Source organism: Equus caballus, chromosome 7 (genome assembly GCF_041296265.1).
Source record: "Equus caballus isolate H_3958 breed thoroughbred chromosome 7, TB-T2T, whole genome shotgun sequence".
Classification (NCBI taxonomy): domain Eukaryota; kingdom Metazoa; phylum Chordata; class Mammalia; order Perissodactyla; family Equidae; genus Equus; species Equus caballus.
In genome coordinates, this window is record NC_091690.1 from 75,803,548 (window position 1) to 75,830,767 (window position 27,220).

Consider the following 27,220-nt stretch of genomic DNA (forward strand, 5'->3'; position numbering starts at 1 on the left):
TAGAATCATAATTTCCATTTCTATAATTTCTAGGTAATAAATGCAAGATTCATCTACAAACATCTACGTTAGCTTTTGGAAAAAATATCTAAGAATTCTATTCCGATACCGGCAAATTGATTCCCAAAGATTCGAAGTCACATGGCCGCATTTCCATCCACGTTTTTCATGCTCCAGAAGAACTGATGAGGATAATTCCCTTCTTCCTGACCATCCATAATTTTCTCTGAGTAAGTGTCAGAATTAGTGGTGAGGGAAGGATTTATCAGCCTGATGAGATCTATTAACATGTCATATCTGAACCCAAAGACAGTGACCCTCATTGGAATCCCTGGACTAGAACATATGCAGTTTTGGATTGGATTTCTCTTCCTCGGCGTGTGCCTGGTGGCTCTGATGGGGAACATCTTCCTGTTAATCATCATCCCTACAGAACGCAGTCTTCATCAGCCCATGTACATCTTCCTGGCAGTGCTGGCAGCCACTGACCTAGGTCTCTGTGCAGCCATTGTTCCGAAGATGTTGGCCATTTTCTGGTTTGGCTCTTGCTCCATGGCTTTTGACACTTGCCTCACCCAGCTCTTCTTCATCCATGCCTTGCAGGGCATGGAATCTGGCATCCTATTGGCCATGGCCTTTGACCGCTATGTTGCCATCTGTGATCCTTTGAGGCACACATCCATCCTCACACCTCTCTTCCTAGTTCGGATCCTACTGATGGTGGCAATCCGGACAACTGTCCTTGTTGGGATTTTACCCATTTTACTCAAACGACTGCAGTTTTTCCAATCTGTGGTTATTGTGCATTCCTACTGTGAGCACATGGCTGTGGTCAAGCTGGCTGCAGAAAACGTCCATGTTAACAAATCATATGGGCTCTTTGTGGCTTTTGCAATTCTAGGTTTTGACATGATCTTTGTCTTCATCTCCTATGTTCTGATTTTTCATGCTGTTTTTCGTCTTCCCCAGAAGGAGACACGACTCAAAGCATTCAACACTTGTACTGCCCATATTGTCATATTCTTGGAGTTTTATATCCTTGCTTTCTTTTCCTTCTTTAGCCACCGTTTTGGACATGTATCACCCTATGCCCATATCCTCTTGTCTACCACCTATCTGCTTGTGCCTCCTGCACTTAACCCCATTGTCTATGGTGTGAAGACCAAGGAGATCCGCAAACGGGCTGCTCAGATTTGTATTCTGAAGCCAGACACATGGCAATAATCCAAAAATAACACGACCTTCCTTAAGATAGAAACTCCTTGTACTATATCTATCTTGGTGACACTTTTACGTTATAGTGTTCTCCCTTAAAGAACTTATATTCCTAAAATAAAAGCAATCAGAATATGAGATAAACTTGGGTGAAAAAAATGTATATATATCTCATAAATTCCTATCATCCCATTTCTCCCTTCCCTTCTTCCCTTATCTTTTCTTTTTGTTTTCCTTTCTTTCATCATTCTTTCTTGTTTTTTTCTTCCTTCCATATCTGCATATCTATTGTGTCTTTACGCAATACCAAGAGACAGTTTATCCTTTGGATGTGTAACAATGTCAAAAACATATTCCATGATTTCAAAAGCTCATAGCATAGTGACAATATAAAAATAATGAGCAAGTGTAATTTGATGTTACTTAGGCCCTGGTAAGATAAGAACAAAAGATTCATTTTCACATATGAGAAGTAACTAATTTAAATTTTAGAAGAAATCAGAGAAAAACCCCATATAGGAAGTCATGTGAGATTTGAATAATGCCTTTTGCTTAAGATGATGAAATGATATTAGCCATAATTCTACGTTTTTAAAACACTATCAACATAACTCACTTGGATGTGAAGAAGTATGTGCAGACGTGTGTGAATCTGACCTCCCTGAGTGCTCGATTCATAAGAAGCAGGCTCATATGTGCCTTTAGCAGTGATCAAAATATACAAATCATTCTGCAGTAGAGAATTATGTATTAATATCTCAATAATGTGGTACTTGGCATTATTTAACTGCACGAATATAGCATATAGTCTTTTTATTGGGTAAGTGAACACTTCTACTTTTCAGAGTTGCCATTGACTAGCAGTGCCTGTGATGGCTTTGGAAGGGTCTCTGTGTGTGTGGTATTGCAAGTCACTGTGAAGTTTTTTCCCCCCAAAAGGTCATTAGGTAATAGTTTAAAAGTTTTGAGATGTAATCCATTAATCAAAGCACTGTTCTCTGATGAGGGACATGAAACAGCTTCTTATCTCCCATTTTTCTTATCTTTATAGCTCAAAGGGCTTACAAGCTAGTGAAGAAAATCTGAGACTTTGAAGTTTGCTGTATCTCCCTTAGTCCTCCTTTCATATCAGAGCTTCCTGTGTCTATGGCTAGAGAGCACATGCACCACCATCATTACCACTACATGAACACCAAGAATCTTAACTTAGTCAGTTTCTCCATTTACCACAGTAGTTTGTATTCTTCCCCTCAATGGCCAAGCTAATGACTTATACTATTTCTTAGAACAGGAACAGAAGATTAAAGTTTACCTTATGATGTTCTCAACCTATAAACATGAGTATGACATAAGAATGCCCTGTCAAGGGTTCTCCCAAAAGAAAACCAAAGCAAGAATTCTAGTGTATGTTGTGTATTTGGGAGTTGATCTAAGAAAAAAACTTGTGAGGGAGTAAGTAAGTAAGACAGTGAAGGGGAGAAAGCCAATAAAGTGTGCGTGACTGAGCAGGTTACTGCTGTGGATTACAAGAGCTCCTTCTTGAGAAGGATACTCGAAAAAAATGTAAGAAACGTACCTCCAAACTGATCCAACACGGAGTTAGAGACATGGGGTATTTATCCAGCAATCCTCATCTCTTACTGTTATGTGGCCACTCTTGAAATATCACCTTCCCAGCAATTCTCATATGTTCCACTCATGGACAGAACATGCTTTCCAGAACAGAGGGGAGTCACAGACAAAGAGTCATGGGAATCCATTGGAATGAACAGGGTCTGTCTACAGGCAATTTATGGAGCCGATTGAGGGTATATGGACAGTCTTTTAAAAATGTAACTAAAAAGAAAAAAATATTTTGTTGGGGAAACGTAAAAAACATAAACGAGAAGGCATCGTCTAAGTTCCTTCATGATCTCACAGAGAGGTAGACAGGGTATAGGACACTACTCGATGCACCATGGACTGTGTTCCAGGGAAAGGATCCCTATACTGTATGAAATCAGTCTTGCAAGAGAATTAACACAGTGACATCAGGGACCAAACAGTCTAAGATTTATGGCAAGAGTTCTAAATTAAATGCCAGTTGTTTAGAAGAGCAATTGAAAACACCAGCTTTCCAATGTGTGCAGATAATACAGTATTGTTAACTATACTCACTATAATGTACATTAGATCCTAAGAACCTGTCATTCTATAACTCGAAGTTTGTGCTCTTTGACCAACATCTCCCCTTTTCCTCTATCCCCCAGGTCCTAGAAACCACCATTTTCCTCTCTGTTTCTATGAGTTTGGCTTTTTTAGATTCCACATATAAGTGGTATCATACAGTATTTGTCTTTCTCTCCTGATTTATTTCACTTAACATAATGCCCTCAGGGTCCATCCATGTTGTTACAAACAGCAGGAAGTCCTTCTTTCTCATGGTTGAATCATATTCCATTGTGTGTGTGTGTGTGTGTGTGTGGTATATATATGTAAATCACATATTCTTTATCTGTTCCTCCGTTGAGGGACACTTAGGTTGTTTCCATATCTGACAACTGTGAATAATGTTGTACTGAATATGGGGGTTTTGATATCTCTTCAATATCCTGTCTTCATTTCCTTTGGATATATATCCAAAAGTGAGATTACCGGATCAAATGATAGTTTTATTCATAATTTTTGGAAGAACTTCCCATAGCGTTTTCCCTACTGGTTATACAAATTTATATTGCCACCAACAGTGCACATTTTCATTAAAAATAACAAAGTGGTATCATATTATACATATTTTGATTATTTTTCCTTTCTAGTTGATTTTAAACTGTTTGAGAGTCAAAATGACAGTGTCCCAGAGGTTTAAAGACTAGTACAGTATTGTGCTTGGTTGATGACATTAATCTGATCAAGGTGCTTTATATGTTAGCTGTACTTAGTACAAGGCACACCGTGGCTAAATGATAATGTATTCAGGAAGGTCAGCTGGTATAACTCAAAGATCAAAGGCTTTGAAGTACTGCATATATGAGATACAGTCAGAACTCTGCCACTTATTAGATGTGCCCTTGGTCAAGTTTTAAGCTTTATGCTTTAATTTCCTCAACGGACAAAAAGGACATAATACAAATCTTGCAATTCTGATATAAGAATTAAATGGCATAACTTAGTCTTGTATCTAATTGACACTGAAAAACTACCAATGTTCTTTCCTGACTGTGAGGTAGAAAAATCTGTAATTTACAAATTACACATTTTTTAAAATTTGTTTCCTGAATTAAAAGTGATGGAGTTATTAAAAAACTTAGAATTCTTATCATTATGAAAATAGAATTTGAAGGCTCTGGTAACTGTCTCTTTAATTATAAGAAGAATGTGCTGGACAAAATATATTTCTTTTTTGGCCACCAGATTTTATATATTGCAGGAGCAGATGAGAAGGAAAAGGTAAATTTTAGCTTATTATTGCTAAGAACTCGATGGAAGCACACTGTCCTCAAAATAAAAACATATTTGTGTGAAAAAATAGCTCTCTACCCGGGCTGGCCCAGTGGCACAGCAGATAAGTTCGCATGTTCCGCTATGCTGGCCTGGGGTTAACCAGTTCAGATTCTGAGTGTGGACCTGTGCACCGCTTGTCAAGCCATGCTGTGGCAGGCATCCCACATATAAAGTAGAGGAAGATGGGCACGGATGTTAGCTCAGAGCCAGTCTTCCTCAGCAAAAAGAGGAGGATTGGCAGCAGATGTTAGCTCAGGGCTAATCTTCCTCAAAAAAAAAAAAGCTCTCCATCAAAGAACATTTTCAAATTGTAAGTGAACAATCCTATTTAAAGATGGTCTTCATGTAGAAGATGGTATTAGAAGAATATCATAATAGCTGTAAGTACCACTGGCTGGGTTGAATCTAATCTATGAGGAACAATCATCAGCAATAAATTTACTTCCATTAATTCTAAGTAAAGACGCTACCCATTCACAGCACATAAAGTGGAAAGACACCATATTCCAAAGAATTTTATTATTGGCAGATGCCAACTGTGACTGTAATTATTTTTGGCACGTGGGAATGTGAACTGTTGAATGAAAGGTTGTCAGAATATTTAATTGGTGAAAATATCTGAGTACTTCTTTCCTCTATATGACTTATCATTCCATGCTTTTGCCCAACCCACCTTTTTTTCTGGAACAGCACCTGGAGTGCATTGAGAGTCTTTTCACAATGGAGCAGGAGCCAGAAGCTAAGCTAAGCTCTTGAGTTCTGGGAGGAAACTGCTGTCATGCAGATTATGGCATGTCTTGAAAAGTAAGAGATGTGTGCTGGTGTCTCCTGGCTCTCGTGAATCCCTATAAATCTCTGTATGCATAAGCCAAGGTGTTTTGGCTATCTTGGAATCTCTAGAGAAAAAAAAACCTAAGTCACAAAATTGAGAGCAGACTATATGCATGAGAGCTAACGTGGGGAGCACTAGAAAATAATCATTGCGGAGCAATGATGGAGTTGTTTGGGAACATAACATAGAACCTGAGGAAAAAAGAAACTGAAGAATCATTTATGATGGAAGTAAAAGAAAGTTGGCAAATTGTATTTTCCAAGCATGGCTATAACTGTATGTTCCATATCACATACTCTTCTGTTGTGTGATCTTGCCACTTCTTCACCAAGAATGGACTCTCCTCTATACCTTTCAATAAATTTGAGACCCTACAACTGCTATGAATAAAGTAGAAGTCAACCTGTGTCAGTTCTTGGCAGAGTTCTTAACTGCTATCATAGCTTTTGTAATTTTCGTGCCACCATGTAAGAACCCTCTGGGTTCTACTCTGATGGAACAGGAGTCAGTGTAGAGGTGGACCGAGGTGACTGACATATGAGTGAAGAAGAAGCCTTGAGCGTCAAGCCCTGGGATACTCCAAGTGAGAGCTACACAGTTGAGTCCACACAGTTGAGAAAAAACATCATAAAATATAATTTAAAGCCATTAAATGTTGGGGCTTTAATGTTTAAATGTTAACAATACTTAAATGTAAGAAAAAATGGTGTCAAGAGTTGGATTCTGTAGTAACATAAACTTAAAATATGCAGCATTGACTTTGAGAATAGATGGAAAGAAGCTTGTAGAGTACCAATGAAACTGTTAAGGAAGGCTTTAAGTAGTGACAAAATTGTTATTGTATACTAGAGAAAAAAGGGATCTGTGCTTTCTGATAGTGGAGCAACTGACAAAGCTGTCACTTTTGTTAAGGTAGAAAATAAAAAATATACCTAATAAACCAATGGATTTCATGAAGGAAATTTCCAGAAGGAATGTTGAAAGTGCCACAAGTAATAAAATATGTACAGAGCAAGATGAGTTTAAAAAGTGTTTAATTTTCAAGTAGAAGTCATAGAAAGCATAAAGTTTTCAGATATTTCTGAGTTTGAATAAAATCTGTCTCTCATTCACTTTTTCTATATACATTATTCACTCTTAAAGGAAGCACTAGCCTCTGGATAAAAGTGTGAATTTTTAAATTTAAAACCTGTTATTTGTCAGAAGAACTGCCAAGTTAGAGTGAAAAGGACAGAGATAGCTCAAAATAAAAAGGGTCATTGAAGGCCCCAAGATATAGGCTTAGAAAGATGAGACGAAAACTTGGACCACTTCTTTCAGAAAACAAATGATGACTCAAAGTACAGAGCCTAGATCCCAGGCAGTTAAGCCAAGAACCACAGAGAAGCAGATTATTGTCCTCAAGGAGCAGATAGGGTACTAATCAAGAAGGTGGCAACATGTGCCTAGGTAGATTTCAGTATGCTATGGACCATTAACTGTGTCCCATATTTCTCCCTCTTTCGGAATGTAAGTGTTCTTGCAGTTTTCTTATTGCTGTATTAACATTGTAGGTTATCAGTGTGAGAGGCAGATAACTTATATCTTTAGTTAACAGGTTTTCAGAGAAAGGGGAACCACACTCAAACTATATCGAAGAAACCACACCCATGAAGCCTCACCTTCATCTGGACATGATTTAGATTATGAAAGTCTGTACTAATGCCATAATTGGATGAGATTTGGAAGTTTGGAGGAGATGTGAGTGTATGTTGCATATGAGAGGGATGCGAATTGTTGTAGCAAGAGAGAGAACGATGTCAGACTGGATTTGTCAAAAATGACTATAATAGTATCTTCCAAACCCCGTGTTCTTCTGCAAAGTAATCATCAGGAATTGAGTCTACTTCTCAACTTCTCGAATTTGGTAAAACCTTTTGATTGCTTTGAGCAATAGAATACTACAGAAATGATGCTGTGTAAGTCTTGGGTATAGACCATATCTAGCCTAACAGCTTCTGCTTTTTACCTCTGGAAGACCTGAAAGGGAGGAGTGCTGAGGCACCAGGCTTGTCAGTGAAGAAGCCATATTGGATGTTCATCCTTACTGAACCTTCAGAAGATTCCAGCCCCATCCCATTTTTGTCATAAAACCATGTGAATCCACGAAACCCAAAACTCTAAATTTTGTAATCATTTATAATGTAGCAAAAGATAACCTTAATAATTGAGGAGGAGAATTATACTTGAGGGAACACATTGGTTCACTGAAGGTGAAAAAACATGCCTTAAATGGAGTTGAAGAGATTTCATTATGAAAGGATCCTCAAGGAGAAGAATGTCGGTCAGGCAAACAAAATGTTTATTTTTCTCCCTCCCTCTGTCCCTCTCCTACCTTCTCTTTTCCTCTCCCTCCCTTCCTTCCTCTTTCTTTCTCCATCTCTCCCTCTCTTCCTTCCTCATCTCTCCCTCTCTCTGTCTCTTTTGCTCCCTCCTTTCTTTTATTTTTAGTGGATGGACTGAAAGCGTAAGTCCTTGCATTCTTTTATTATCTTGTTGCTTCGTCAGAAATGCTATCTGAAATGGGACTTAACCTATTCAACAAATATTTATTAAACTTGTATTATAAACCATGGAAATTCAAGATACTATAAAAACAAGGATAGACAAAATGTTAATTTTACTATAGAAAAATATCATGTAAAGAGACAATTATCATATTGTGTGATATATGTTATGACTGAGAAAAGATTAGGTGACACTAGAGACCATTGAAAATGAACCCAATGTAGAGTAGAGAAAAAGAAGAAGGGGGAGGTCAAGGAAGGCCTACAGAGGAAGTACTGCATAAGATGCCCTAAAAGTTGATACAAGGCATGTGGTAGTAGCATTCTGAGAGGAGTCATCAATTTATTTGAGCAAATTTATGTCTCTGAAAACTGATGCAGGCAACTGTGAAGAGATTAAGAGTGGTTTTGCATATTTATTGCTGTAACTGATATTATATCAGACATGTGTGTATATATTTTCTCATGAATGCATGCACATCTCAAGTGAGGTGTATGAATGTATATAAATATGACAGCATATTGGAGACAGACTGAGAGAGAGATGTTTATAGATAAATAAGATGATTTGAAGTATGTATATGAAAGAAAAAGTGCCTACCTTTGTGTATGTTTGTGTGAAATAATTATCAGTGTGAAATTTGTTCCATGTAGACCTGGATATTTAAACTATGAACATTAGGGATGAGAGAATGGTATGATTTTCATCTCCAGGTCAGTTGGTTTATGAGTTGGTGTTTAATAAGATTTTTTAAAGATTAGGATATGAGTATAGAGCCTGTTTATGTACAGCACAAAATCCAATTTCTGCACATGGATCTTGATCTTAGAGAAATGTCAGTGTAAGAGCAATGACAAGGAATGTAGACTAATATCTGAGGTACAGAAAAGATCATAGACAAATGAATGTCAAAGAAGCCTAAAGTATCCGGCAGTACATAAAGGTTTCATTGATATTGTTTGAGGACAGGTATTAAGGAAAACAAATTGAAGGAAATGTCTTGAGGTAGGCAGTATTTTGAGTAAGAAAGATCGAGGGAAAATGCCTCCCAAATATCACAAAGAATGAGCTAAAGTAGCAAGAAATGTGCAATTTCTTTACAAGCAAAGCATTCAGGTTTGCCTGGATTGATGCCTGTACTATGATTTAGTGAGAATAAAGCACCTGCCACTGTAGACTGGAGCCAAGTAATGCAATAACTCGAATGCCATGCTATGGAGCTAAGACTTTATCCTGAGGAACAGGCTGTTGAATATTTTAAGTGAGTAAAATGAGATATTTGTTTGGGAAAGAGAATTCCAGTTGTAGTGTTAATGACAACTTTGACTATGAGAGAGATTCAATATGGAAAGGTTAGTTGGAAGAATTTTGCAATACAGAGATTGAAAATGATAAAATCTGAGGTAGAAAATGGAGGAAATGTACACAGAAATGTCAGTGATTGGTTGGATGAAGAGATGGAAATAAAAATAATTCAATAATTCCAAGGTTTTAAATTTAACTCAAGTCATATGTACCAAAATGAGGAATATAGAGGGACAATCTAGTTGGCAGGGAGATTGAGCTTAGTTTAGAAACCTGTAAGTTTGTGATGTATATGAAAAGTGGTTCATGAGGCTGTTGCAATATGTTTTCTGGAACACAGACATAATTCATGGTTTGAGATACAAATTTAGTTATCTTGAATTTGTGAAAACGTATGAGGTCAGTTAAGTGGAAGGGAAAGCATGAAGCTAGAAAAATAATAGCTTCTTTAGGTCATTATTATTTGATTTGTAAAATGCTTACTTTTCAAATACAATCTTTCGTGCATTGGTTCCATATTCTGACACTAATTGTAACTCTCTAAAGGTGACTCTTCTCTATTAAAACCCTTCAAACTGAAAAGCAGCTCGTTACTCATTGATATCATCATGGATATTTATACATGTTTGTTTCCGTTAGGATTATTTTCCATGATATATAGCTCTGTATTACTGACCTATCTGAAACATAACTGTGGAAATATTTCTGTGTTGGTGAAATATCTAAGAAAAAAATGTGGAAGAAAAATCGCTAAATCAACAAATATCTTTGGACAATTATTTTTGCCCACAGGACTTGAGAATATATTCTTAAATTCGTTTTTACTTTATTTGAAAAATTGTACTTTCAATTTATATTAAGTGATATGATTAGATAAACAATAAAATTGATAACAAAATGTTCTCCCATTTTATTACTTGCATAAGCATTTGGGGAGGATTCTGGTCATCAGGGTTTCATGACACTACATCCCAATGGAAACAACATGCCCCAGTTACCTTAGGACTGAATCCTTCTCTTGACTTGGTTATTCCTTTCCATAAGTAGCCCGAATCTGGCAGGAATTATCTCTACCTCCAACCTAACATCGTTTCCAGCTCCATATTCCCAAGTCTCCTGTCCACCTCAGGTTTCAACCTCAGTTTCCATGACAGTGGAGGATTCGTAGCACCCACTCGCGCATTTGCTTGGTCCGGGCCCCATAAATCAAGGGATTGACCATGGGAGGCAGCAGGAAGTAGAGATTGTCAATAATGATCTGTAGATAGGGAGCCATATGATAGCCTAAAATCTGGGCCAGCACAGAGAAGACAACAGGAGAATAAAAGAGAGCAATGACACAAAGATGAGAGCCACACGTGCTGAGAGCTTTACCCCGTGCCTCCCAAGAGGGCATCTGAAAGACAGCATGGAGGATCAGGCCATATGACAGAATGATAAAAAACAGATCAAATCCCACAGATGCTACAATAACCATGAGGCCATAGACAATGTGGTCAGAGATGTCTCCACAGGCTATCTGCACCACAGCCATGTAGGCACAGTAGGAGTAAGCAATGATGTGGGTTTGGAAGCTTTCCAGTCTTTTTGCCAGGATGGGTACTGGGGTCAGTACCGCCACTGCTCTTGCCATGACAGCCAATGCCATCTTCACAAGCATGTTCTTAGCAAGGATGGTTGTATATCTCAGAGGATACCAGATAGCCACAAATCTGTCAAAAGCCATGGCGAGGAGGATCCCAGACTCCATGACATAAAAGGAAGGAATGAAAAACATCTGTGTGAGGCAGGCATTGAAGCTGATTTCTTTGGCCTTCATCCAGAAGATACCCAGCATGCGGGGCACAATGACACTGACCAGGGACAGGTCAACAACTGAAAGCATAGCCAGAAGGAGAAACATGGGCTCATGAAGACTCTTTTCCACCTGTATGATGCATAAGATGGTGGTATTGCCAAGGACTGTAATGACAAATACCAAGAAAAAAGGAATAGAGAACCAGCCATGGGAAGATTCTAGGCCAGGAATTCCAGCTAGTACAAATATCAAGGGCTGAGAAATGGAGTTGTTGCAAGAGGACATCCCTAACCTGTGCTCCCCAAGGTCTGATTCCTACAGAGAAAGAAACAAGACACATTTTGAAATCACTGCATCATTTGCACCGAAAATGCTGGGTATTATAGCAGTTTACAGTGATAATCATGATTATACTTTGTCAGCTCATGATCAAATGAATGTTTTAGCTACTTGGGGTAAGGCGGGGGGATAATCCCAGCCTACTTTCTCTGCAAGAAGGAGAAGTAGTCTCAGGGATAAATTCTGAATAAAACATATCAACTCTATAGTTGAGATTCTCCTGTTGCTCTGATCCCATTTGATATTCAATTTGTGCAATCCTGTAGGATTTTTCCCACACAGCAGGACCTGGCAGGAGACTTAATATTTTCAACATTACAAGCAGGAGGTGGGGGTATGGACAAGCTAGATGAGAAAGTTGGATTTCCTCATCCCAGGGTCCACAGTTCTTGAGGTTGGTCTTGGTGCTTTGAGATTCTTCTCTGGAGTGTTTGTTGATTTTGACAAAGAACCTAGGAAATCTACTGACCTTATACTTGAAAAGCATGATGGTACTCTAGAGAAATAACATATACTGGATGACAAAAGTGGAGCACAAAAATGCCTCAATAGATAATTTATTATTAAAGTTCCAGATTACTCAATAAAGTGTGGTTGGGGAGTGGGTAAAAGTAAAGGCAAATTAATGGTCTTCTGTATATATGAGTATTTATGTGTTTTTATGGAGAGTGTAGTTTAGAGGTTAATTGTAATACATATTTCTATAGAAATGACTATTGTATTTGTTAAATATTTTAACCTACATAACTACTTGAATAGAAATACAGCACAGGGGGTGGCCCCACGGTTGAGTGGTTAAGGTCGTGTGCTCCGCTTCAGCGGTCCAGGGTTTTGCTGGCTCAGATCCTGGGCGTGGACATGGCACCGCTCATCGAGCCATGATGAGGCGGAGTCCCATATACCACAACCAGAGGCACTCACAACTAGAATATACAACTATGTACTGGGGAGCTTTGGGGAGAAGAAGAGGAGGGAAAAAAAAAAGAAGATTGGCAACAGATCTTAGCTCAGGTGTCAATCTTAGAAAACGAAAAGAAAAGAAATACAGTACATATTTACAAATTTACAAATTATTTGAGGAAGGCTATTGATTAGAGAGTATACTCAATCAATATAATAAAAGGCAAAACCAAACAAGCATATAATAAAAACAAAAACAAGATATAGGAATAAGACTTTTTTGTTATTAATATACGATTGAAATTATTTCACTATTAAAATTTAGACTCCAGATTTTGTTAGAAATATTACCTAAATAATATTTGTAAAAGGTAACTACAGAAAAAAAAGTTTCAATAAAACCTTAAAATAAAAGAATGAAAATGTAACACAAAGCTATTTAAAAAAATAAAAATATACTAATATTAATATTGTGTCCTTTTTTTTGTTTTAGTTGTTGATAAACGTGGATTACTCATCTCTTTTGCTAAATGATTTTCTCTAAATATTTAAGAGCCCAAAACAGAGTGGCACATCTGCTAAAATACTATTTGAGCATTTATACATCATAAATTGAGTTATCCATATCTAAGGATTTCATATATCAACTGCATTTGGTAAAAGGTACACTATAGCTGAATGATTGGCAGGTCTCCTGGAAGTAACTTGGTATAGTGAAAATTGCAAAGTCTTTGAGATAGCAAATGTCTGGGATACGATCTCAGCCCTGCCACCTATTTTATGTGACCTGTCCAAGTTGTTCAAGGCTTTGAGCCTCATTTCCTCATCTCAAAAGAAAGATGAGGCTTACCTATCAAAGATTGCTGTGAGGATTAAATCCATCATTAAATTCCAACATTGTATAAAACATGCAATGTTTCTGGCATAATTCTTTGAATGCTTTGGTGAACACTTTCTTCTTTTTCTGTGAGGTACAAAGTTTGAGACATGCAAAAAATACTGTTTGTTTTGTTTGGTTTGTTTCCTGCAACTGTGAGGAAAATAACAAACAGTCTTGACACCATAAGAAGGAAAGTTTGATGGCGCTGGAATTCTTATCCTCAAGTATTTTTACATTCACTATGTGCTAGAGGGAAGAAAACATTTAGTGTCACCAGAGACAGATACCTGGCTAAATAAAAGTCGCTAAAAAAACTTTAAAAGGTAAATTTTAGTTCAATAAAGGAAAGGATCCTACCACAAACTCAAACAAAAGACAACCCTGTGAAACCAGAAGTTCACTATCAGTGGGAGTTTTCAGGTAGAAATTGAACTACCATCTGTCAGGAATATCATAGATGAAAATTCTCCATGTGGTGGTGGCATTAAGATATTAGAACTTTAAGCAGCATGTAAAGTTTCATGTGAGCTATTAGGAATGACTGCCAGCAATAACTGTATCAACATTGATTATAAATAAAGACATCATTAATCAAGGTATAAAAATTAGAAAGAAAATTTCTAAAGAATGTAACTGGGCATTCTAAGGATGGTAGATGCCAACTGCGACCTTACAAATGTTGTTGATTATTGTATTTAGATGAAAAGATTTCAGAATGTTTTCCCTACAAGAATTTGAATCTCAGGATTTTTTACTCTTTTCCCTCTATCTTTTCCTCCCTTTCCTAGAGTAATACCTGTAGAGGGTTGCGAGTCCAGTCACAGTGGGGGTGAGGCCAGCAAAGCAGCCATCCACTTGAGGTATGGGGAAGATCGGTTGATGTCCAGAATAAGATGGGGTGTCTGAACTGGAGGCAGATTTATGCTGGTTTGCCCTGGCCCTCCTGGGTCCCCAGTGGCCTCTTTGTTAGGCCGAGAGTTTTATTTGGCTTGGATATTCTGGGGAACAAATCCCAGAGCCAATCACTGAGGATACCACATGTGGATAAGAGCAGATGTTATACAATTATATACAAATTGCTCTAGTTTGCTTTAAAATCAATAGTTAAAATCATTTTAATTTCCAGTGGGCTTGGGTCCTCCTTAAGCAAAACTTGAACTGAAAATAGGAGTCATGATTTCCTAGATGCAATTAGAACCCACAAAAAGCTGGAAAAAATGTATGCACTAAGTACAATTTTAATTGACTAAATTAAGACCATTGTTTGGTAATAAGATATAGAAAAAGAAACAGAGAAGTGCGATTAAAGTAGAAAAAAGAGAGAAGCTCTAGAAGAAAATATTGGACAATGCTAGGTTTAGGAGAGACTGAGTTTCAGAAAGACCCTCAGCAGTAGTCAGAAGCTCAACTTGAGAGTAAAAGCAGGGGAGAAACTGTTGAGAATTATTTTGTCGGAGAAAGTGGTTAAATGTAAACATTTTGAAGATAATGATTGGAGATGTCTGGTCACAATTACCTCCCCAGTGACTGGCAAATGGCAGGTCTTCAAATATTTTTATATGGATAAATGCACACCACACACACACACACACACACACACACACACAAAGGTTCTTCGTCAATCATTCACTCTAGACTCTAGGCCTAGGATAATATTGTAAGGGTAAGAAACTTTCATATAACCTGGGAATTTGTCAGTCTTCATTAAGCCATGTCCCACAGCCTAAAGTATATTCATGGTACTCAAATCAATTTCATTCTTTTCTATCGTGATTGCTACCAACCTGAATGAAGTTCTTATCATATTGTTCTAGAAAAATTTTATAATCTCCTAAAAGGTCTTCATTTTTTCCAGTCATTGTCTCAACCCATTTTCCTCATTGCAGCCACAATGATCATTATAAAATGCAAACCTGATTGAGTCATCCCTGTGCATAAAACTTTCATTGTCTTCCTCTTGTTTTTACGGTAAAATTGAGAATCCTTAGCACGCCCTACTCACCCCTGCATGCTGCCATCCCACCCTTACTCAGACTCTCTTCACTTCACTCTCTGTACTCTAGCCCACCAAATGGACTTCCTTCAGTTCTTTGAATGTATGAAGCCCCTTCCTATCTTAAGATCCACACATGTTCACACATCTTATTCTCTCTCCCTGGAACATCAGGGAGAATGAAACAAAGAGTGCAAGGGATATATAGAATAAGAGAAAGGTAATTCACAAAGCTTTGCTTTGCCATCCTGGAGCTTGCACGGATCTGGCACAATCAGCTTTGTTTTGTGTTTTTTCACTTTTAGGAGAATAACTGTGATCTCAATGTAGAGGATGCATTGGACCCGTTAATTAAAATCTATTGCCTTGAAAATGCAGGTGGAAACTGTTGAAACTGTTGAAATTGGAAATGATAAGAGCCTGAACAACGATATTTATTACAGTTTAAGGAAGAGGAATGGAGAGAGGCAGCCCAGATATTTGCCTCTATGAAGTTCCTAGATTAAAAAGAAGGAAATGGTGAGAAAAGAAAGAAGGTATAAATACTTTACAGATAGTAAATCACAAAAGGAGAACATCAATTCAATCAAGTTCAGCGTGTATTTATTGAGTGCCTCCAGAGCAATTTTCATCCTGTGCAAGGTAAGAAATGAAGGAAGCAATCATATTTTTTAAGGAGGAATTATTTGGATTTCTCCCACTAAAATATTTTATATCCATTTTAATAATTTCATTTTCAATATCACCAGTAGCATAATCTCTAAAAAATGTAAATTATTATTTGTAACAACAGACTTCTTCCTTTAACAAGGACGTGTGATATCTGAAAGTCCAGCATATTTGAATCTAGCTCTGTGTTCCTGCCTAAACTCTGGGTAAGCTCCCAAGTACCTAGCATCAGATATAAAGCTATTTTTGTTTTCAGGATACTCTGTGATGAAGATTTAAGGAAACCTCATGCTAGTTAATAAAACAATAGCAGGCATAGGTTATTCTTTATGGAGAGAGAATATTCTACAAGCAATACAATGTTTAAATATCTGTGGACTTGATTATTGCAATGTTGAACTTTTCACATTTCTGTTTGACCACTTGTCCTCTGTGTCAATTCTTGTGAATACAATGCACTACTATTTGTTGTATTCATAGGACATCCACCTTGTTATAGTGACCCTTCTGTAGAATATTGACAGCAATCATTAAATTTCCAATTGGAGATACTTTCATGTGGAATTTCTGAAGCTCTCATGGGAGTTTTCCCTTTTTTAATCACTCCCTATTTGAAAATAAACTATTACCCCCAGTTACACTGTAGAAGATCAGTAGCAGCAAGGAGCAGAAGGGGATCCCTTTCCAATTCATCAAGTTCTAAGTAACCTCCCTAAAATCCAAGTGCACACAAAATACATCATGCTTACTAGTTTCGTTAGAATTGAGGAATTTCCATTATGTGTGGTTACTCTTCCCTATTAAAACCTGATAAAATGTCTGATTCCAGTGGAAGAAAATTTCATGTCAGTTATGAGAAAGGGATCAATTATTTGCACTCTTCCTTTCCTATTCTGACACCATCTCTGCAAACAATTTCAGCACAATCAAGCAACCTTTACCCTTAGAGAACCAAGGACATGGTCTCGAATTTTCTTGGTCCTAATACCATAAACAATGGGGTTAAGAAAAGGTGGTACCAGAAGGTACATATTGGCAACGAAGATATGAATTTGGGGGGCCACGTTGTGACCAAAGCGGTGAGTGAGGAAGGTAAAGACAGCTGTGGAGTATAAAACGAGGATAACACAGACATGGGAGCCACATGTGCCTAGAGCTTTAAGACTTGCTTCACGTGACGGAAGACGAAAGACTGCATGGAGGATTAGGACATAAGAGAGAGCGATGAAAAAGCCATCACAGGAACCAATGACAGAGGCCACACTGAGGCTGTAACGCTTGGTGGCTCTTGTGTCCACACATGCCAGCTTCACTACAGCCATGAACTCACAGTAGGTGTGGGCAATGATGTTAGTCCTGCAGTAGGGCAGCTGCCTGAGCAGGATGGGATGTGGAGTAAAGAAACCCACTCCTCGGAGTACCACAGAAGCTCCCATTTTGACAATGCGAGCATGGGTGAGAATGGTGGTATGGCGCAGTGGATGACAAATGGCCACATAACGATCAATGGCCATGGACAAAAAGAAGCCTGATTCCATAGCAGTAAAGCTATGGATGAAGAACATTTGGGTCAGACAGGCATCAAAGGCAATGTCATGGGCTCCAAACCAGAAGAGACAGAGCATGCGGGGCAGTGTAGATGTGGAGAGGACCAGATCAGTGACTGAGAGCATGCACAGAAAGAGGAACATGGGCTCATGGAGGCTTCGCTCTGTCCTCACCACGGCCAGGATGGTCACGTTCCCCACCACAGCCACCAGGTACATGGAACAAAAGGGAATCCCAATCCAGGCATGAAGGTGCTCTAGTCCTGGGATGCCCATCAGCAAGAAGGTGTTTGGAGATATTTGAGATTTATTGGTTGGTCCCATTGTGCTTCTGCTCTCTGTCTTTTGTGGATGGAATCCTCTTTTTTAGGGCAAAAGTTTTCTGTCGAGATCATCACAACCAAATCTGACAACAAATGAAAAACAAATCTGGAAGCCCCCAAAACATCATGTGAAAAAACATTCAAAGTTGTAATGTAGAGTGAAAAAAGACTTAGTAACACTAGGCAAAAACTATGCAAATACACACAAAATAAGTACTGTAAATCAAGTCATGAATCTCATGAATTTGTTAAAAACAAAACAAAACAAAAAAAGAACTTGTTAAAATCTATTTACAATACAATTCAACACCACTTTTTGAATTCACAATTTGAGTTAATCATTAGGCCAAATTAGGTTTTGGCAGAAACGTCGGCTATTATAAGTGGAATGGATCTTAGAATTCATTTAGCCCAAACTTCCTTCTTAATGTCATCCTGAAATATAATTTTTAGGTAATGCCTGAGTCCTCTCAAGTATGGTACCTCATTTCTTAGACAATCTATTACGTGTTTTTCTAGTACTGTCACAGAACCCATCCCCAGGAGCTGTGAGACAGTGCTGAACCTTCCTATGGAGGTCTACAGACTCACCTGTCTTCTGCATAGAAATCTGCACAAAGTCTGAGGTTTAACAAGTTATGCTTCTACTAAGTTCTCTCTTTTGCAGTGAAACTTTCTCAGCTGATATACCCACTTATTATAAACCTAGTTTTCAAAAATCCGAATTTTCTACTTCAACCATTCTGTACATTCTGTGCCCTCTTCTTATTACTTGTATCTGAACACATTAGTCCCTTCAGACATCCATACACTTTGTGTCTCTTTTGAATTACACACTATTAGTGTGATTTCCTTTCATCTCATTTTTTATATGAAGTAAGGAAGGAAAGTAACACTTAGTTGATCCCAACAGGAAAAGACATTGTCCTGGAATCTTTGTATATATTAATTTTAAGCTAGAAAAGCAATGCAAACTAAATATCATTTTTCCAATTTTACCAACTAGGAAATAGAAGCCCAGACTGTTATGGATAATGCAATGGCGTCACAGAAAGAGTGGACAAGACACCAGAATTCTAACACAATGCTGTATGACTGCAAAATACACACTATTCTCATTGTCACACTCACTAATTCCTGTAACATATATTAAATTCATACTCAACTATCACCGACTAATATTTTTTATAATTTTAAAGTCAGATTTCTCAAGACGATTTTAAACAAATACTTAAAAAATTAGCCTTTTCATTGAAACTTGATAATCTATATTGTATTATTTTAGACAGTAGTTTAAAATAATTATGTTTCTTTTGTTGTTATTAAGCATTTATCAGTGTTAAGACCTTGAATTCAATCAGTATTTTCTGCTGATTTTAAAGGTACATATTCTCCATCTGTATTGAAACAACAGAAATATAATTTTGATGTAAGTCTAGGCCAGTGACAGGATTCTTTTTATCATCCTAGAAAATTGTGTTTATCCCTCTAACAAACTCTGTACTGTTAATTAATTAAAAATAAATCAATTACATATAATAATAATGAGATTACAAATACTGACTCTCTTTACTCCATTGTAATTCATAAATTCTGGTCAAGTGTCTCATTAAACTGGAATATGGCTTACATTATCCAGTATTTTTTGGAGAATGTACAGCACATTAAACACACTATACATTTCATTAGACATACTCTCAGTGTTATTTGAAATTTTCCTCAGTCTGACCAGGGCTTTATAAAATGATCATTTACCTAATACATTCAATTATTATATTTGGCTGCGAAGTAATAAAGCTCAATAAACCTTGAACTAGGGATCAACTATAACGAGTAATGCTATCACTTCTGCTCTTTTTCCTTCTATCTGATTATCTTCATTCTCATCAGACTCCTTATGTCCTTTTATTAAATGCATTTATCTCCATTACAAATTTAATTTGTCTTATACTTACTAATTGTCTCTCTTTTCCTCAGTTTCCTAATCTGGAAAGTGGGCTAAACAAAAGGTTGTTGGGAGGATTAAGTTAATTAATATATGTTAACAACTTAGAACACTATCTTACACAGAGCAAGAATTTAAGAAATTAAGCATTGGGATTTGGTAATTATTCCACAGGTAATGGGGCTCCAGTAAAGCATCTAAGCATAATCAGATATGCATTTTAGACAACAACATAAACTATTCTTTCCAACCTTTTCACCAGTTACTCTTTCTATATCCTCCATGAGGTTAAAGACTTCTAATTATTCCCCCAATGTGCCATGTTTCTTTGTAAAATTGCGTCCTTTTTCTCATACTTTTCTGATTGCAATTTTCCTCTCCCTCTCTTTTATTCATTTCACCCTGTGAGCCACTCCTCTTCTTGTAGTGTCTAGGTCAAAAGTAATCTCCTCTCTGACTTTTGTCTGGATTACCTCAGACAGAAATTTGCAGGTTATTTTTCTGTGCTCTCATTGTATCTTTCTATGTTTTTTTTACATTTATTTTTGATCGGTATCATCCAATTGTAGAATATTAGATTCATAAGTATATTATTTATTTATTTATTTATTTTTGGAGGAAGATTAGCCCTGAGCCACCTGCTGCCAATCCTCCTCTTTTTTGCTGAGGAAGACTGTCCCTGAGCTAACATCCATGCCCATCTTCCTCTACTTTATACGTGGGACGCCTACCACAGCGTGGCATCCCAAGCTGTGCCACGTCCGCACCCGGATCCGAACTGGTGAACCCCGGGCTGCCGAAGTAAAACATGCGAACTTAACCACTCCGTCACCAGGCCGGCCCCTTTATAAGTATATTATTATTATGACTCCTGTCTCTCCCATAAGATTAAATTCTCCTCAGTATAGAATCCATAGCACAGCTAGGTATTACCATGACCCAGCCCAAAGACCGGTATTGGAAAATGCTTAATAATAGAATGATACAAGTAACTGCATAGTCTGTGTGACTTCAAGGCCATATTTTTACCTGCTGCTCTATGCTGCTTCCTAATGCTTTCATAAATATGATGCTCTTTCTTATATTTATTGAGATTTACACAAGATGCCTAAATATCAGAGTTAAGACAAAAGAATTGTCCTTGCCATTTTTTCCCATAGCGAAATAAAAGGTTTTCTGCTCTTTGGGAAATCTTGATCATTGCTTTGCTCTTCCATGATTTTAAGATAAGACTTCAGCATAGAGAGACAGAGCAACTGTCTCTGTCCTAATCAAAAGTGGATTTCAAGTAAATTACTGCTTTTTCCAAGGGCTTGAAGATCTTGATTAACCAGATCTCAACTTCCAGAGAAACATAAAGCTATTTACATTTCTCTGTTTAGTCTCAATAGTTTTTAATAAAATTAACATATTCATTCAGAGAAGACCTAGACGTCTTTACTCACATATGCCTAAAGAGACAAACAACCAAATTTTCGTACATCTGAAGTTTTATCATGGGTTATCATAAATTATGATATCCGGAGACACAAGCACACAGGGACTCTAATTTTTTGAATACAATGTAAAGGCTCCTTCAAGAACATTATATTAATGCTCAAGTGCATTCAAATATGCATGGATATATTTAAATAAGCTTATATTGAAAAGCACAAGCAAAACTCTCTGTTGTGCCTATTAAAACATACCCTGAAATTTTTCCTAGAATTATTAGTCTTTCTACACTTCAGGCCAGAAACCAAGGTCTGGGTGTGGAAGTGATAGAAAGATGTCGACACTTTTCCTTTAGAAAATTTATGCAGGAGAAATTTTATGTCCCACAAGGTTTTAGTCTGAAAATCTTTCTATACTTTCTACTCTCTCTTATCTGTACAAATTAACTAGTGTGAAGATTAACTACAACAAAAATAACAATGGTTAATGTGACTAGGAGAATGTAGTGGGCTGGAGTGTTTTGAAAATAAAAGAAATATAGAAAAAAGGTTGATGATGGCTTGTTCTTGCCTAATTGACCGCCTTACTAAACAGTTTTTTACCTTACTCCTAAATATTCTTCCTCTCACAAGGATTGCTATGACTGATCAACGTCTAATGTTGAGTGGGAGGGAGCTGGCTGTTCTTTGCTCACAGGTAGCTGTCTGTGGCCCCAACGCCTATCCTAGTCAACCAGCTTTAATGCTATTGTAATTCTAATTTGGAGTATCTATGAGCCTATGCTCCCTATAGTTTAGTTAATCAACAGGTGGCTATATTTCCATCAGTTATGGGAGAAAGGATCCATTTCACCTTTTAAATATATTATATGTCTACTATATTTATTCTTAACTTTGGTAAGGATATTCAAAGAAGTAGACATTAACTCTTTGAGGATCTGATAATTCTATAAATGCAGGTGTTTGAATGTAGTCCTCTCTTCTCTTTTCCTGTCCTCTATCTCTAACAACTCACCCAAATTAAAAGCAGAAAGTCATCTAGAGAGCCAGATTCTATAAGGAGCAGATGCAGCAAATGTGAGTTGAATTATACTCAACTCATAATCTCACTGGATTAAAAGGTGTAGGTGGCAGGGGACTCAGTGGCCCTCTGGGATATAAGGCTTTTTCTCAAAGTACAAGACCTAAATTGCTTTCAGGAAAAGTAATTATTGTTAACTCTCTCTTAAGATAATAAATAAAAATATTAATATTTCCCAAAGGTCTGATGACTGCTTTCAAATAGAATATATTTGCAGAATATAAAAGGAAAAATATTATAAAACCATAGAACCAAGAAAAGGATTATGTTTATGTACTGAGAGGTCATCATTTTCTAGGTCCTAGGCTTGGTGTTTAAAATCCCTTCTCTTAATGATCTTCAAAACAGCCTTTGGAAATAGAAAATTACCACTAAACAGATGAGGAACCAGAGAGACGGATAGATGAAATAATTTCTGTAAAATATTACAGCTAATAAAGGATGACATCAGGATCTGAATCCAGGTATCTCTGGGTCTACATTGCATCTACTTAATCACTATGTAATCAAGATTTAAAAATGAAGTATACCTGAATTACAGTCTGTATTCCTTCTCATGCAAAGTGGCAAATTCTATGAATCATAACTGACAATATCCAAAATGACCAGCAAGTGCCTTTATAAGCAGGTCCTTGCTTTCCCTTTGGCATTACTTTCTGCTGCATAGCTTATCCTTGAGTTTCCTTGAGTCTCAACCAGTCTGGACTTTTTTTTACTGTCTCCTTTTAAGATTCTGTTTCATGTTTTTGCTTTAGCCTATAATATTCTATTTCTCTCTCCCACGCCTTCCCATTTCCTACCTACTTTAAGGTTACAGATAAATGTCACTGCCTCAAGGACTTTTTTTGACATTAAATTAGGTTTATGTGTTACATTTCAACTGTACTTTGTATTCTTCTACTCTCTAGTTTATCATATTGGTAAATATTTATTAAATGACTGTGATGCCAGTCTAGGTGTTTAGAATATAGTCACACAGGCTGTAATAAATATAACGCTGGGGACATCAATCTCATAAGACTAAGGTATGATTGGTGCCTTCTGGACTTATGGAATGGAAACTATGTCACTGATATCTAATACCATGCCTGACAGTAAATAGACACTTATGCAAGTGTTGTTGAATGAATGAATGAAAGGAAAAGATAAATCACTTAAAATGCCCTAGGAGAATTTCAGGTTAACATTCTTTCAGGAAAGTAGTTACAACATCATCAGTGTAATTGTAATCATCATCATTATGACAAATATTCATCAAGGGCTTATTATACACCTGGAATTTTGCTAAATTCTTCATAAGTGTGATCTTTTTGTATTCACACAGACAGAAATATACACACTCACAACCTTATTAAGAAGGTGCCATTATTTGCACCATTTATATCTGACATTCTGTCTTCCAGATCTGAATTATTAAAAATTGCATCTTCCTTGTGGATTTTAGTTGCTGGTTCATTTTATCCTCTCTAAGATTGTTCTTATCTCAATTCTTCATTATATCAATAACCTGGTTTTTCAATTCCTTGATCTCCTCTTCTCGAAAGATCTTGTTCTCTATCCTGCTGCAGATATTATCTCCCATTGCAGACCCTAGATTTTATTACTAATAAACCCAAATCCTTCCATAACCTCAAATGGAAGTCATCCATTCTCCACCTACTTTCTTATAACTTTCCAGCTTGTCTCTCCAGGACTGCATCTTCAACAATTCAGTGCTATTGCTGGAAGGGGAGGAAGAACTATCCCTCTGGATCCTTCTGGCTGGTCTAAGAGTTACATTGACATGAGCCAGAATAAGAAGAGAAAATCAAACAAAATGTGATAACCTGCATACATGGGAGAAACCCTGGAAAACTGAGTAACTTCCCAAAATGAGTGAGGCCACCACCTTAATTACCTTCTTCAGCTAAAGACAAAGGAGGATGTTGTGGGTAGTGGTTTGGGGCTTCAAAGGGGTGGAAGGCAATTTATCTGGAAATGGAAAACAAATGTTTGATAAAAAAATGTTTACTGGGCCATCTGTAGACAATGTGATGAGAGAGAGAGAGAGAGAACTTTGGAGAGAGAAAACTGTGATAAAAATCAGCTTAACAAGCTTAGCAAGGAACCTCCCAGTCTATTATACCCAGAGTTATCTATGTGATAGCCTGTCCTGGGGACAGGCCTTCTATCTTAACTTCCTTTAGGCCCTTAGGGGAAAGGTCAGAATTTCCTTTAGAAGGTTTTGTCCTTAAAAATGATCAAGCCAAAGAGATACATTTTGGGGTGGCCAATTCTGATGCCCCACGTGCTCATCTTCTTCAAATCCTCACTCCCTTATTTACCAGCATAATATCCAAGGTCAGACTCTTAGATGTGGCCGAAACTCCCTTTATTCTCTTGTAATCTTACCCTGTTGCGTATGATCAATCTTTATCAATTTTACCCTGAATTTGCATATGAAGAGTTCTGAAACAGAGACACAATTGAGATAGATTTCTTATCAAATAACCTCACAGTATATAATAAGTTCATCAACTCTCCCTCTCCTCTTTACCTTAGAATTTATTCTAGGGATTTGTGATGAGAGCCAGGTCAATTGTCCTACACAAACAGCTGGACAGCCCATAGATGAAGGATGTGGGAAAAAATTTATTTTCTCTGCTTAAAAAGGGAAAGGAAGCAGTCACACACATCTCTCCTTCCCCCACCATAAGTCTCTCCTTGCTCCAGCCCTTTGGTATCTAAATACAATCTCTCCAGGAATCATACAGCCTAAGTTTCTTGAAGTTATTTAACTGGGTTGAAGAAATCTCCAGGTTCTTAGGCCTCATTCCTCTTTGAAATGTGAGTACAAAAGACTTTTGCAGCTCCAGTCTTCTTGGCACATTTTGGACTTTACCTTAGTGATCCACTCGCAGTTATAGCATTTTGGCATTTGAGATGATAATCTAAAATTTCTATTATCCTTTCATATTAGAACACTTTAATGGAAAAATGGCTATATATCTATTTCTTATCGTTGTGTGACATTGTAGTGAATTTAAGAATTTTAGGGCTGATCAAGGAAAAATATATAACCATGATGTAGCAGTAGTACAAACAAACTTTATTTGAGTCACGTTTTTACAGGTTTACTTGTGGGCTGGAGAAGAGAGGGTGAAAGCCTCTCACAGCATGAGACACTCCAGAGGCTATAGTCTGAGGCCACCATCCAAAAGGAAGGAAGACAGGGGAACTCCTAGGAGAAGGGGGCATCTGAGGGAGCTTGCTTGTCTAGGTGATGCCACTCAGCAGCATTGACATGAAGTCTCTGGGTCCAAGGGGCCCATATATAGAGGCCATCCTGTATATTACCTAACAGACCACTCCATGCCTGCACCTGTACTAGCAAACATGGCTGGAGAAAAATATCTTCTACAACCAAGCTGCTGCTCTCACTTTAAATTCGTATTTACTATATAAATTGGGCCCCTAATATTGCATATAATTTTGAAGTCTTTTAATTTCTCACTCTCCTCAAAATTATTTCATATGTTCTCTCAACCCAAACCTCTGTCACTCTTCCCCCATCTCCACTCATAGATGATGACCTAGATTTCAATTTCACTGAGAAAAAAGAAGAGAAGATCCCATCAACACGTCTATCCACCTGTCTGCCTCTGAGCTTGTATAGTGCTACTGATTTCCTGCTACTATGAATGAACTGTCTTTGTCCTAACAAAGTCAAATTTTCAACATGTGTGATATATCCTCTCTTGTCTTGGAACTCAAATATTTTGCTCTGGCAATTTTGCATTCTTTCTCATGGGTAATCATTGTTGTCTTCCTGTGGAATTATTTCTATAATCATAAGAGCAAGCTATCCTTAAACCCATCTTAAAAAAAAGATATAATCAAATATCTTTAGAAATAATTTTCATGAACCACATATCTGCTAGTTATTGCCCTATTTATCTCACTCATTTTACAGGAAAACTCCTGAAATAATTGTCTATACTCACCCTCCCCAATTTACTCCTCCCATAATTTCTAAAACACATTGCAGCCAGGGCTGTCACATATGACAAGCAAGGAAACCATTTTACGATACCTGTAACTGTTATTATGTAGCTCCTAAGTGCAGAGACTATGTAAGTTTGCCAAATATTTGATCATCTCAAGTGTGTATGTGTATATATGTATGTGTTATGTGTTTTCTTTCTTCATCATCATTTACAACATTTTTTCTCTTTGGTTATAAATTTATACATTTTCTCTAAATTCTTGAGATGTGTGTTTAGCTCTGTTATTTGTAGCCTATATTCTTTTCTGTCACATACATTTAAATCTATGTTTTTATCTAAGCACAACTTTTATCTCCTTGATTTGTGGGCAACTCAGAAGTGTAATTTTTAAGTTTTGAAACAAATGGAAATCTTTCACATAGCTGTTTTTGATTCTTAATTTAATTCCATTGTAGTAAGATAACACAAACTATAGAATTTCAATCTGTTGAAATTTGTTGAATCCACGACACAATATATGGTTAATTTTTGTAAACATCCTGTATGTGCTTGAAAAGGTAATAATAGTCTTTCTCATGATATATAGTGATTTATATACCCATTAAGTCTAATTGTTAATCATGTTGTTCAAATCTTTTTTATCTTTATTAAAATTTTTTTATCATTTCATTATTTAATGAGATTCCTTAGAATCTCAAACTATGATTAAATTTCTCTATTACCTCTTACAATTCTTTCTCTACAAGAGATTGAATAGACAAATGGAAAATGGCCAGACCTTATAAGACCTTATATGACAATGAACTCTGACCTACGTGGGAAATCCAAAAACCCTATCCACAACCCCTACAACAATTATTCCAAAATGGTCAGGACTTGGTCAACAACTACCAACTCCACTTGCAACACAAGACCAACCAGAGAAAGCCAAGTATGTTCTGGGAATC

The 27,220-nt window shown here is 37.1% G+C and overlaps 3 protein-coding genes across 3 annotated transcripts; 1 reads left to right on the top strand and 2 right to left on the bottom strand.

The window, feature by feature from the left end:
• The first annotated feature begins 273 nt into the window (after positions 1-273).
• On the top strand, positions 274-1,224 carry OR52A28 (olfactory receptor family 52 subfamily A member 28). Its single transcript, NM_001391707.1, has one exon. It carries the CDS (start codon positions 274-276, stop codon positions 1,222-1,224), a length of 951 nt encoding a protein of 316 aa, NP_001378636.1.
• A 9,293-nt stretch (positions 1,225-10,517) lies between these two features.
• On the bottom strand, positions 10,518-11,462 carry OR52AD3 (olfactory receptor family 52 subfamily AD member 3). The gene has a single exon (NM_001391354.1). The coding sequence runs from the start codon at positions 11,460-11,462 to the stop codon at positions 10,518-10,520; it is 945 nt and encodes a 314-aa protein (NP_001378283.1).
• Positions 11,463-16,884: 5,422 nt separating this feature from the next.
• OR52S29 (olfactory receptor family 52 subfamily S member 29) lies at positions 16,885-17,829 on the bottom strand. Its single transcript, NM_001391355.1, has one exon. The coding sequence runs from the start codon at positions 17,827-17,829 to the stop codon at positions 16,885-16,887; it is 945 nt and encodes a 314-aa protein (NP_001378284.1).
• Positions 17,830-27,220: the final 9,391 nt, after the last annotated feature.

Excerpts from the sequence above, each read along its gene's own strand:
- OR52A28 (NM_001391707.1), top strand. The coding sequence starts at position 274 with ATGAGATCTATTAACATGTCATATCTGAACCCAAAGACAGTGACCCTC.
- OR52AD3 (NM_001391354.1), bottom strand. The coding sequence starts at position 11,462 with ATGTCCTCTTGCAACAACTCCATTTCTCAGCCCTTGATATTTGTACTA.
- OR52S29 (NM_001391355.1), bottom strand. The coding sequence starts at position 17,829 with ATGGGACCAACCAATAAATCTCAAATATCTCCAAACACCTTCTTGCTG.